General features: G+C 37.5%; 1 protein-coding gene across 1 annotated transcript in view; it reads right to left on the reverse strand.

Moving 5' to 3' along the window:
- si:ch211-236h17.3 (carbohydrate sulfotransferase 11) overlaps positions 1 to 14,292 on the reverse strand; it is a 42,015-nt gene continuing 27,723 nt past the window's right edge. Inside the window, exons 2-3 of the mRNA XM_015348316.2 lie at positions 10,998 to 11,080; positions 1 to 4,253 (exon numbers count right to left, since the gene is read on the reverse strand). Coding sequence (XP_015203802.2) covers positions 3,408 to 4,253; positions 10,998 to 11,080 — 929 coding nt within the window. The 3' untranslated portion in view covers positions 1 to 3,407. The remainder of the gene's footprint in view (positions 4,254 to 10,997; positions 11,081 to 14,292) is intronic.

Here is a 14,292-nt window from a genome sequence, read left to right on the forward strand (position 1 = left end):
TTAGAATTCCAAAATGTTTTTTAAATTTATTTTTTCCCATAAAAATATAGGGGTATTGGGACAGCTTTGCATGCTGTCCAAACACTTGACAGTCTATCAATGCCTCTGCTGAAGCAGCAATTAATTGCAAATAAGCATGTTTAGTAATTATGCAAACATTCTTTGTATCTACAGACCAACTATTTTAGGACAGCGGACATGTAAAATGATTTCAGAGCTGCAGGGCAGAAATCAATCACATACCTGCTCCTGCAGAGCAGCCTGTTGCATTTTTTTCTATTTCACATTTGTTTTAGTCTGTATTATTATCTCGTGCTTTGGAATGCAGAGTCATTTACTACTGCATACTAATGTATTCTGGGACTCGATTCTCTGATATGCAAGTTTGGCTGTTCTCATCTGATCAGTGGATACTGCAAAGCTGTCAAACATGATGAGACTGCACTCCTTCCAGACAATTTGTAGCTTTCGCCTTCAACAAAATTGCAAATGTAAAGCATTCAATCATGTGTAGGAATGGCAAACACCCTTTTTGAGAAAGAAAGCATTTTGGCTATATAACTTTAAGGGAAATCTATCTGTAGGATAAGATATTGACTTTTGCCCCATGGTTTATTAAAAACAAATACAGAATTTAAGCTTTATACAAAAAAAAGATATTTGCATTTTGAATAGAAAATTTTAAATTATTACAAAGTTTAACACAAAATGTCCATTCCAATGCTTCTCCAAAGTGGTCAGCAATTTTGATTGGAATTTAAAACAGCTATTCACATTCACAGTTTCTTATTTAAAAAAGTATCTTTCTTGTGCACCGCCCCACTTAGAATAGTGTGCAAATGCTCACTAGATGTGTATCCAGTTAAAAAAAAAGACTGATCATTTAACTTGTGAATGTAAGGTGGGGAGAAGTGACATTTTAAAAGTACTGTTTACCTAATGGTGAAATGTGACAAAAAACAAAACAAAAAGGCTTTTATATTTATAACCAGACAGCATCATAAAATGATATTTTTTCCCCTTTGATTTTTGCCTGACAACAGAACTGCAACAGTTAATGCCAAACCAACTTTCATCTCATTAACATTTTCTGCTTTTATGCAAGTTTACATTAAAATGTCTCCGCAACGGGGACATAAGGTCTGTGTAATTAAAAGATACCATGTTACAGTGCAGCTATTCCACAGCACTCTGTTACAGACTTGCTTACTTAGCAGTGAAAAATGGATCTGACCTGAAAGACCTAGCTGCCACCACTTCCTAAACACAGCTGCAGATATAAGCTCTGTTTCTTCCTTCCTTTTGTGCTTTGCCTTTGTTCACACACACATGAGCAAAACCTAAAGCTCTTGGAAAGGTGAATATAGACAAGAGTAAACGTATTAAGGCTAAAGCAGAGTAAAAGTAGAATAAAAAAGGTAACTGCCAACCCTGGATTATTTCTTACACTGTTTTCCTACAGGCACTACACTGAAAATACAGTTTATATTTAGTGACTTCACTAGAAGCCTTTGAGGTCTAGTCAAACTGCTACAGGCAAAGTGCAGCAATATATATTTGATACATTTAGGGTGACACCTTTTGCAGCCATTGTGGTGAGCACAAACCGCCATATTGAAACTTCCATAAGTTAACGGATTGGTTTAAGATGACTTTGACAGTTTGTAAATTCCTCACACAGTCTGACTGAGAGCTGCGGAGCTTCTCCATTCAAAATAAAGCTGTTGATGATTTAGTTTTTATTTTTTTGTATTAATCCAAAAAATGATATATATACAGTATGTGTGTGTATTTCAAAAAGAAGACAAACAGATATTTTAGTTCTTAGGAAAAAGGCATTAGGAGTACTTTCAATAAGGCATAGAAGGCATGGTGATACCCAGAGCTGAACACTCTGGCAGCAAGATTAAATTTGACCCTCTGCTGTATTTTTCTGTGGGTAACTTTCTCCAGAAATGGAGCGACCATCTTAAATGAGACTAAATTAATCTGACTTCAGATAGAAACTCCATAAGCCTAAAGGTTCATGTCACTGCAATGCCTGTTCCAGTGATTTCAAATCTGCTTGCTCTTCGTTAAGTTCTTTTTCCAACATACTGTAAATTAGCAACATACCTGTACTGTCATTGCAAACAAGAATTGAAGCTAGCAACAAATAAGCAACAGAAGAACAAAATTCTAAGAAATCTCTAATATTGTTATTTTCACAAAACTCTCTCTGCATAGTGTCAGAATATAATTTGACTTGCCGCACTAGTATTTAAAAAATGTCTGACACAAAAAGTGTGCATAATTATACAAACTGTACAACACTGGAGCCTCAATATTGCCAATCAGGATCATTTAGATATGTTGCATATTTCCATTTTTTTTTGTTTATGATTATGATTATGAGGATTTGTGATTGCACTGGTAAGTTTTAAGTAGTTACTCATTTTCAAATTTTTTCTTCCAAATGCATGTTTTTTTATTAGGCTGTATTATTACATACTTAACACTTTAATGTTTACTAATAGTGTAGTAAACCTAATATCATGGTGCAAATAATGTAAATACATGCTGATGAACATTAGATTAAAATAATTATCGCTTGTTGAGCAGAACTTTCTGATTTTTATGGAAAGTGACAAAGGCCCTAATGCTCAGGTCATATTCATAGCTGAGACCACACAAATTCCAAGATGAATCTTGTAGTTTTAGAGGATTTGTTATTTAAGACATAAGAGTGTGATTGCTTTGATATGCAATGCATACCTACCTGACCTACTGTAGTACTTACAGAGTACCTACTAGATCAACTAGCAATAAATAACGTTGATGCAAAAAACCAAAACATCAGAAAATAGTACATAAATACAGCCTTTAAGGCCCTCTGCCAAAAAAAATTAAATTGTGAAAAAAATTTATAAAACAGCTCAGGTAACATGTTTTCTAACAACCTAGAGTGCATTCAATTCAGATTCAAGCAATGTGTCTAAGTGGAAATACCAAATACCTGCTTTTGATGTTCTTTACATATCTTCCTATTGTGTTGTGTAGCACATACAGTATGTGATCACAGTAGCCCAGACTATAAAGTTATCCGAGCCAAATAACCTCTAGAATTAAAAAATGTTCTTTAATACCAAATGTGATTTGCTCGAAAGTGCCTGAAGCATTTCAGATATATCTGACATGTACGTGTATTCACAGATGCACGCTTAAATATTTAAGAGCATGGAGAGAAAAACTGATGTTGTTCAAGACAAGATTAATTTCTCCCCTTAAAATCCCCCTGGGCTATTAATTTAAAAGTAGTTTCAAAGCAAGGATCCAATCACATTTTATCAGCATACACACAGGCTCAGAAAAAGCTGAAAAAGCTGTACAAACTGAAATTTTAAATACAGAAGAATGAGAGAGTAAATTCATCTAAACTTCAAGTAGTAAGGTATGGAATAATTGAACAGCAGGAAGTCCATTTTGTATAAGTTGTAGAGTTTCTTCTGGTAGAAGGGACTGATTTTCCGGAAGAACTGGGCAGTCATGTCGTCTGTAGTCCTGGTGCTCTTGGAAGAGGCTGGGAACTGGACTGCTCCCTCAGCTCCTGCCAGCTCCAGGATATAGCGGGCATCCTGGTCCAGGGTCTCGTACTTCCCCACCACATCGTAGTGGACGATGCAGGGGTGGCAGAGGGAGTGCACGCGTTCCCAGTGCTCGTTGAAGGGCTCCTCGCGTTGGGTGTGGGGATCCACCAGGTAGTACACAAACTCCTCGAAGGAGACATCATCACCCTTCTCTAGGGCCTCCTCACTGGGGTCAGCCCTGTGCCTCTTGATGATCTTGGTGCCGTAGCGTTTGTGGAAGGCTGTGTTGTACTTGCGCGTAAACTTGTTGCGGTACGCCGAAACGAGGCGCTCGAAGGGCTCCCGGACGAAGACGAACTTCAGGTAGTTCCGCAGGCGGTGGTTGATCTCGGAAGTGCTGTACTCGGAGAGGGTGCGCAGGTTACCTGGAATGTGGGCCTCGTTAGCCGGGATCTTCAGTGGGTCTTGGTATTTGCCATCCCCTGTCAGCACCATCAGGACCCGCTTCCAGTTGGTGCAGGCCACCTTAGGTACATAGCAGTACAGCAGCCCGTGGCGGTCATCCACAATGAGGTGCTTGAGGTCATCGGGGATCAGGACCCGCCTCTTCTTGGTGTACGCCTGGCAAGCCCTGCCCAGCAGCTCTCTCCGGCCCTGGTGTAGCGCCTGGACAGCCGACAACTCAAACTAGGAAAGAAAGAGACAAGCCAACACATTAACAATAAAAATCTAAATGGTTCTCTTCGGCAGGCTTAGTCCAATTATAAGGCGAGGAAAGCACTTCAGAGAGGCTTTTTCCATCAGGCAGCAGACGACTTGGGCCAAACAACACTCCATAAAAAGAGAGAAAAAAGTTTTTAATGAGTTCTTTACAGGAGTCGAAGGAAATAGGATCTGAACTCCTAAAATAAGGGTAAGGGTCCTGGTAAGATCTGATAAATTGACATTTTTTTGTTGTTGATGACCAATGTGGACATGGCACAAATTCCAATAATGTGTTTTGAAAGTGTTTTACAAGACAATTATCTTGTTGCTCATTTTCTGTCTTCATAGGTCTATACAAACCTGCCTAAAATGGAAATAGAAGAAAACCAAACGCACAGAGGAACTGTGTTCCCCATCTGTAGAATACATTACTAACTTCCATGTGCACATTTTTTTCCATAGGTAGAATAACCTAAACATTTATTTCAGAAACCATTTCAAGGTTCAACATACTGTATGAAAGAATGGCTAATTTGCAGGGTATATTTTAACATTCTGAAATCTAAGCCTCCCAACAACGTATCTCACGCTGCTCCATCACACCATAGAGAGTCTTAGTCTGAAACTTGATAACATCTTCTCCAAAACATGTGGCAGTTTCTGCTAGGGCAGCACAAATGTCTTCCTTGTTCTGCATGAAAATAAAATTTTCAAGACTAGTGATAAGAAAAAAAAAAACATTATTGCCCAATGCCAATATAAAACATAAGGAAAATATTAAACGAGAGGAAAAACAGCCAGCTGGCCACAGTCCCAGAAGAAAGGAGGGTAAGTAGATATTGCCTGCTATATCAGATGCAGCAAAATGTGTTCCCAGTTTTAATGAAAAGCATGACTCTGCAAAGTGCTCTTTGCTTTCAGTGCATGGAGTCTTCCCTATCCAGATTCTGGACTCTTCCTGCCACCTAGGAGAATCTGCTACTTATTTGGATTTTTTGACTACCCTGGCGTAGGGTTAGGATAATCTAGGAATTTCAACTGCTGCACATGAGACATGCTTGCAGCAGAATTGAACTGAAAACTCTGCTGATCTATTTCTTATATACTAGTAAACACAAAAGAGTCAAGGACTTTGAAACAAAGAGGTCCAGTATACCCTTCATACCTTTCCAGCACTTGTCAATGAGTTACCGAGTGACATTACATTTCCTAGGTGAATGAAAACATGAGGCAGCATAACTGAAAAACAATTTATTTTTAACAAGTAAATTACCCACTATTCAGAAAGTAATCTTCTGGAACAAGCCTGTTGAAGTGACTTGTCTTTTGAAAATTGCACTGATATCTCCTCTCATATCAGACAGTAATGTGTGCTTCCTCTAATTTGATAATTAAACATGTATTTAATGTTTACACATTTTAAAAGCCCCACACAAGGGTTAGAGCAATAGTGTAAATCTATAACATCATTATATGATCTTTTCACCAATGATCAACATTCTACAAGAGAAGGTTCCAAGTTCATACCCTGATCCATTGCATATATAATATGCCTTGTATATAATCTCCAACACCATAGGTAAAATATAGTAAGTTAAACAGCAGTACAGTCCTAGTGAAGATAGTGGTGGATGTCACACATATCTCTAAACAAACAGGTCTATACAGAGCAAAAGAAGATTTATTAGCCTAACCATGGAAACAGCACAAAACACTAAGATCGACTTCTATTTTTTCAAACAGAACTAACACACCAGTGTTTCATGTAAATAACCATGCCATCAACTCCATTCAAATATATGGATGTGTAAATAAGGCTGCCAAACAAATCATACTGGGGAATTCTTTGAGAGACCTTTAAAAGGGTTGAAACATTGCTAACACCGTGATCTGTTACTTTTGTTGCTAAGGACTTAAAAAGTTGCAAGAAGACCTTTGAAAAACAAAAATCATAGTAATCCACAAAAAGATAATTACACGTAAATGGAATAATGTAATAAAATAACAATGCTACAGTATATCAATATCCTACTTGTGGTCCCTTTAAGACACCCATGCCTGAGCAGATTGCAGTCGTCTAAAGTCATTATGGACAAGGTCATCTGTATGTTACATTCTTAAGGTATATTTTTCCAGAAGGCAGCTGGCGTGTCTGTCTGAATGTTACTCCATAGACTTCCTCCTGTTATTTTAAAACCCTTGGAGGCAGAGTCTGAGCACCTTAAATAACACATCCTGACAGATAGCCAGTGTCTGACACTGACTGACAGAGTCGTGCTTTGTGAGTGGATGGTGAGTACATGTGGTGAGAAAATTAGAGCCTGAATTCAAGCAGAACACGCTCTCAGTTTATGCAATTGTTCTTACTTAGCATGAAGGATGTGAGCACAAAAGAGGTACAGTATATGTATTTATAAAGTAAGAGTGTCTGTTTCCAGATTTGGAGGGGCCATTTAAAAAGCAAAGTATTGTGGAACTTTTATCTACTGTACAAATACAAGAACTGAAAATGCATTTGAAAATATGTTTGTTTCTTTGTTCAAGTAAGTTATGTATTTTTTGCCTTTCTCAGAAGTGTAATACTAAGTTTTGTAAGATCACTTTTCAGTCTGATTTACCTTCAGTAGCAGATATATGTTAAATACAAGTTCGCTTGTATTAACAAAACGCTTCTTGCATTTTTGTCCAGCTCCAATGCAGTTAATGAACCAAAATCAGCTCACAAGTGGACTAATTTATACCAGCTTCTCTAAGGACTTCAGGTGCTGCCTCGTAAAAGGCCCTTAGAGGTTGGACTACCTGGGCTTGATATATCAAAATTGAGATCCCGGTTAAGTTACCAGACAAGCAAGATGTACTGAATGACTTCCTCTCATTTGCAAACTTTGGTCACATGTCCAATAAGGATTATTCTGTACATCTACATTTTTAACCACGTACTCTCAAAAACTGGTAAACACTGCCACCACACTCGTGTTTGTGGTTGTTCTCTCTTGTCATCCATAATGTTCTTTGGGTTTGGAGAAGAAACAGGAAATGGCTAACACTTGTTTTAAGATGCGTGGGGTTATGCCAGTAATTTGTCTGTACAGTACTTCCCCTTTTCACCGACTTCTGGGTTTGAGAAGCAAATTCCAATCACCATTCCAATCACCAGTTCCATTGAGGAAAAAGTTATATAAAATTCACGTACCGCAGAGCATAGCTGGAATGTACACAAGAAATACAGCCCTCGGTTTTACAGCCTGGCTTGTATGAGGATCTCCTTGAACCACACTTATTTTATCCTCAGACATTTTATGCCTTGTACCTAGTCTTGGCCCCTGACACAGCACTAAGAGGGCAATGGGGTCCTTTTTTTCTGAAACTGGCACGCATTAAAATAATCCTTAAAACTATGTTGCAATGTTATATGGCCTGTACTGTATAGTGACATCACAGAAAGCCCAAAGAAGTGCATTCAAAGCATTTACCATATGTAAAAATCCTGTAAAACAGGTGCATGGATTCCAGCTGTAACTAAAACAAGCTCTTAAGGGTAATTTGTTCAAATTCAATGATGCTGCACGCTTGATGTTATAGATGACTCTGCATGATAAATGTATCCCGATTCCATAACGCTCACTTTTACACATGGTTGCAATTCTTGCTTATACTGTGTATTCCCGTCACTGAAATCATAGGTTTAACCAAATCTATAAAACTTTAGAAGACAAGGCCCAGACATTACCACTTCAAATCTGGATCATGTCACCCGTCTGCTATGCCTGGGATTTCTTAAGTAGTGTCACTCGGTTGGCAGAGTGCTGCCAGGGTAAGGCAGGTGTCAGTTAGCTTTCTGCAACTTGCCAGGAGCCTGTGGATTTGCAGTAACATCAATGAGGCACATGTTGCTCCTCCAGTTGACACACACTCTTGTCAGGGCCCTGTGAAGCCTCCAGTAATTGAAAAGATTAATTGTTCTAACTGGCAGTTATATACTGTAAACGGAGGATAACTATAGGTCTTCGATGTCCCCCTAGCTGGACAGCCACATCTCAAAATAATTGAGGATTTTTAATTTGGGTTTATTTTTGAAGATAAACAAATGCAGACGCCATAACCAAAAGAAATGAAGCACAATAGCTTCCAATGTGCAAATTGGGTGGATTTCTAGAGTGGTGGGTGTATGGAATTCTGTCCAACTGTATTTTAGATACTGGTTCTCTGTTTTCCAGGAAACAGATTTACAGGTTTCTAGAATGGATAAGCTATAAACCATACAAAAGCAGTCAAAATGCTTCCTCTCATTATGTTTTTTTTATTCTCGTATTTTCATAAAGCTCTAATACATGAGCCCATTGAAATCACAACAGTCAATTCGCTACACTTTCTTGTGCCAATACAAATGATTTAATAAATCAGCGCTATTCTGCTGTTATTTGATAAGACTCGTTATTGCAACCATCTCATGCTGTACTCAAGAATTGTATTTTTAATTCCTGGAGGACCTAGTGTTTTGTGGCTTTTGTTTTAACCTGGAATTTTGACACTCCTAAAGTAAAAAAAACATGTTACAGTAAATACAGTATAAGAGTTTTGTTTGAATGAATTTTAGTGCTGTATTTATGAATTTAAATTTCTCAAGTGACTAATGACTATGATTCCTAAATATCTGCAGTGTTTTTAATCAAACAGAACAGCATTTTGCTGAAAAATAAAACTGCTCAAGAAACATGCACCATAAAGCTGTCAGAAAAAGGCTTTTGCAAAGCAACACACCTTCCCAGAATTTAAGAATTAGCTCTCAATGTAAACCATGTGTTTCTTGCATATTGTACATGCCCTACTAGGATAGCTTTGAAACAGTTCTGAAGGAGTGCTGTAGCTTGTTTTGAGGTAGTTTTCATCAGTGTGATCAAACCAAATAAAACATGAAAAATGAAAAAGTGTGAAGAGACCCAGGGAACACTGCCTGTCTATGTGTTACACTGGCTACTGAGCTGGTGTCAAAAGATGCAAAAAAGTAACTGAAAATGTTAAACCTATACCAGACTTCTTCTGAGTTCCTTTAACTCTGACTGTCCAATATACTGTACAGGGGCAGGATTATTTTTTGCAGAGTATTTAAATCACATTGGGACATTGATTGTGTGGGAATTTCATCTTCATCAACCATTGAACTGCAGCACCTGCAGTCTCCATACTGGGGTAATGGTTTGGAAATTTTGTGTCCTGATGAGTGTCATCTACTTTTCCATCGACATTATATCCAGCGGAAATTTTTTTTTTGTTAGAAGCCTTGCTTAGCTTCAGAGATCTAATAAGATCACCTGCAAGGTGGTAATGTTGCTGTCCTATCACTTGCCTACTGTATGTTGCAAAATGTTGTGCTCTGTGTCACAGTTTTGCATAGCTCAGTGAAATCATTGTGCACTGGCAGCCCCTCACTGTCAGAACAGAAGACATTTCACTAACAAGTCTGAGCAGCAACAAGCTTCTCTGTAAATCCCGATTTGCATACCAAATGCATTTGACTATAGGCCTTTTAAATGTGTACCCTAGAACACAAAATTAAAAAGATGGACTATAAAAGCACATTAAAACTGAAAGTTAAAGTACTATATTAATATTTAAGCCTTTTTTTGCTGGGTAATCATTTTACCTTTAAACATGGAAATAATTCAAGTTATCCTATTATTTTTATTGGTCTGTTCCAGATGAATACGTTTTGCTGAAATTACTTAAGTACTGTGTTTTTGTTTGAATTCAATAAACCGCTGACTGAACTTCGGAGGAATTTTTCAGCCATCTCGTAGCACAACTGGCATTCATCATTAAAAGCAAGATAATACTCCCTCTCACTGAAAAAAATCTAAATACTTGGGTGTATAAAGATAGCATTATCTTTGTTGACTTTAGTAAATCCTTTACGAGTCCCAAAATGGACAACAGATTAGCAAAACAAAATTTTCACATTTGGTCATCCCAATAATCCATTTAAATTCTCTGACAAATCAATATGATGTTTTTTTTTTACTTTGACTTGACTGTACGCAGAATTGCAAAATTGATTGAAAGTTTAAGCTTTAAGGTACTTAAAGTAGAGTTTTGCTGTCTTCTTGTTACCATAATCAAACCCTCATTTTAGCTTCAGAATTTGTTGCCCACTTAACAAGGAGGAAAAAAAAATCCGGCAGAGATTTGGAAGCAAAATGTATCCAAGGCTAAAACATTTGAGAGGAGTTAGTTAAAAAAAATATATGTTCCCTTTTTTCCCTGTCTTATGTGTGTCGATACCTGCTCCAATAGTAGTGGATTTCCAAAAGAGCACCAATATGTAATGCATACTGTATATACAGTACCAACAACTTAAAATTATTAATCATACTGTACTGTACATCCAAGGAAATACAAACTTTGTCTCCATCATATGAACCAAAAGGGGGATATTTGAGACCACAATAGTATTCATAACCAGATTAACCTTGCCTCAGTTTTCCCCCGGGGAATTTGTTTGAAGCACTTCATGAAGAAGGGGTATTTTAAAAATGACAAATTTCAATTTACAATATCTCTTACGAAGTCTGGTTTAGGATACTTAAAAAGTATGATGTAAACAAGTGATGAATGAGGGCACATATTTCACCACTCTGCAGTTTAAAAACCAATCCCGATGATACAAACGTAAACTGTTTCAGCATGTACTTTATAACAAATTAATTTGTTTAGATTTTGTCTGCCCACCTGGTCACTATCGTACAGGGTCTGCAGTGGACTTCTTCCAGATTTCCCTGGCCAGCTGTTCCCCAAAATAGTCTGTTCAGCAGCTGGAAGAACAAAATCATGGTTTGTTAGTGGGAGCACTCCATTTTCTTACTAAAACAGTAGCTTGCTGCTCACAATTATCTTTTTGCATAGTTTTAAATGTTTACACCATCTTTTTTAATAAGCTAACATTTTATATTATTATGATTACAGTTGCTTTTTGGGGATTGTTACTTATTTGGTTAAAAGATATCCACATATAGATTTAGCATTTATAAAAAGCTTTACCATGACAAAATGGTACGAGAAAACCAAAGGCATGTTTGCCAAAAAGTATTTAAAAAAAAAGCAGTTTAATACAATTACAAAAGAGGCCCAGACACGCTGCTAGTGTAAGTGCCTCCAAAACACAAAATAAAAATTGAAGTCATGAAAAAAAATATTATTATTTATTACCACCTGATTATGTTATGTGTGTCAAAACCACAGCAAACACATATACTGTAGATAGAGTTGATACAGAGCAGTAATATAAAAAACATAATAAAGCTTATGAATGAGAAGAATAGGCCACCGGCCCTATGCTGGAGCTTGTTTGGTTGACAGTAATTGATCTCATTCAGATGGTTTCCCGAATTAAACCAAAGCATCGGTTTTCACAACATGGCTTGATAGTTTCCTCCAGACTTTAATAACCTTTAGTTAAAGAACTGTCTCCTTTGGAGCAAGGTAGAGTGTGAGCTGCAGAAGGATTGGTTGCGAGCCTGAAAAGTGGTCATTTGGTCAGCTGAATGAACTTCTGTAGGTAGCTCATTCCACCACTGAGGATCAAGGATTAAAAATGAATTGGCCCTGGAAATAGGAGAAAAGAGACAGCACAGAGAGAAAATCTGGCAAAAGAGGAGAGGAAATAGGGCGTTTCAGGTGAGCTAAGAGACTGAGTGGTTGAAACAGCAGTAAGGGTGAGCAAGTGACTTGCCATACAAATACAATTCAACAGGGAGATAATAGAGGGACTGGAGCACTACACTAGCATGAGAAAAAACAAGGTGAGCCACAGAGTTCTGGAAGGGTTGGAGTAGGTGGATTGTATTTCAAAGGAAGAAAGTCAAGAAAGCTGCATTAGTCTAGGTGGGTCTAGAGCCTTAATTATAAACTGTATAGAACTGCCGGTAACAAAAGGGTGTATTCTAGAAAAGTTGCTTCAGAGAAGAAATGTTTTGGGAATAAAAAAGGAAAAAGGAGGGAGACAGGGTGGTGGAGTCCAAGAGGAATAGAGATAGGGAGTTCCATGCCTGGGGAAGAAGAGGAAGGGAGGAGGAGAAAGGCAGACATAAAAAGACTGAGTTTACGTTGATAGACGTGCGTCCAGAAATGCAGAAATAAGAGAGGAGACATTGAGCATCACAGGGAGGAAAAAAAGTTCAAGTGTTCTGCATTGTCAGCAATGAGAGAAGAGAGAAACCAGGCAGCAGGTATAGAAAGAATAACAAACATACAGTATTTTACCTGCTCTCCTAAACCCAGACAATTCAAAGCTGACTCAATCTTATTTTAGCAATCGTATAAGCATACCTGTAAGAGAGTTAGTATATATTGCAAATGCTAGATGGCTTTCTAAAGTCCACATGATTGCAAAGATACATTTCCCCTTAATCGAAAACATAGCCCTGTTCTTGAGCATTAAATTTGAAGGGCCTGATTGTAGAATTACAAGTCATAATGTGCTTCTACATAATTCACAGTCAGAAAAAGAACACAACAGATCTGATCTGGCACATGAAGAAGAGGTATGCTAGTCAGATCTCCGTACTGGTCTGAAACGGTGGTAGAGGCAGTGATAAACCTATGGTCAACAGTAAAAAATACACAAAGAAGTCTGGAAGCATCTAAGCACATCCTAAAATTCTTGACATACAGTAAATTAAGGTCATGCGAAGAATCTCTTCGTCTGGACTCTCCCTTATTCCTCCTTTTGCTTTCTCCCTGTGAGACCACCTCACCTAACCTGGGGCCCATTCTGCAAGAATGCAATAATTGGTTTTGCAAATGTGCCAACATTTGCCAACAGTGAAAAAAGAGATCACTTTACAGAAAAGAAAGGGGGCAATCAAACCACATGCCCCAGCCAGACGGTCTTAATGAATCTGTGCTACAGGTTCCTGCCTTGCCCGAGCCTTCAGTGTTAAATGCATTGCAAAACAGCGCACAACAGTATATCACTGCAAATACCTGATCATGGTAGCACTACCTTTAGTCTGCTGTATATTAGTACTGCGGCCTAATAAATAGACAATAATAATGCACTTTATTACCACCTGATTATGTTATGTGCTTACAAATCTCCTAAGGGGGAAAAAGTATGAGCCTAGTACATAAAAAAGGAATGTGTTGGCCTATTATAAAAGAAATATCCCTCATACAATAAGATAAAAAAGGCAGACGCTCTCCTGAGAATGTCAAATAAAATATGAAGGGTGTGGTCCGTGCTGTTAGGAAAAGCAAGTTATTTCACAGATGAACCCTTTAATTAGAAAGTGAACATCTTTCTGTAACTTACTATTGAAGGATTTTGAATATATATAGTTTATATATGCAGTTTCTAATAAAATGCCTGTAAAGGCCAGCATGTAATTTTCTCAGGACATTGGTGTTTTATAGCCATATGCCTAATCTGGCTTGTTGTGTAGGCGGTAGACCTACAGAGTACAGTGTAGATTTAGCATTTGTGAAAAATACAAAAAGTGGCTGGATCCATATCTTTAGGGAGAAACTACTGAAGGGTTATATGCATATCTTGTATGTAACAATGGTGTCCAGCATTTCTGCATTTTTCTAATTCTTTAAAGACAGCTTGAAGGAAACACATTGAAGCTTGTGACTAAGCTGAGGTAAAAAAAAAAAATAGAACACTTAATATCCTATTAAACTTTCATTCAAAAGTGCATAGCCTAAAACTGAACTCAATAGGTAATGTTTTGATAACTGAAGTCACATTTTTTAAAATGAGTTATCATTCCATAGACTACTCCTACAAGTAAGACACAGGAAATGATTTCATCACATTTAATAATGATCTGAAACGTTTGAGGGGGAGAACAGACTACTGAAAATTACACAATAATACTGAATTTACTTCTTACCCTTCAAAATGTTTGTGAAAACAACTTTAAGAAAATGTTACATTCTGCATATGCAAATCGGCGTGAAGTCAATAACATACAGGCTACAACACTACTATTAAGGTTTTGTTGGAAGATAATTCAATTTGAAA

This window comes from Lepisosteus oculatus, chromosome 4, assembly GCF_040954835.1.
Source record: "Lepisosteus oculatus isolate fLepOcu1 chromosome 4, fLepOcu1.hap2, whole genome shotgun sequence".
NCBI lineage: Eukaryota > Metazoa > Chordata > Actinopteri > Semionotiformes > Lepisosteidae > Lepisosteus > Lepisosteus oculatus.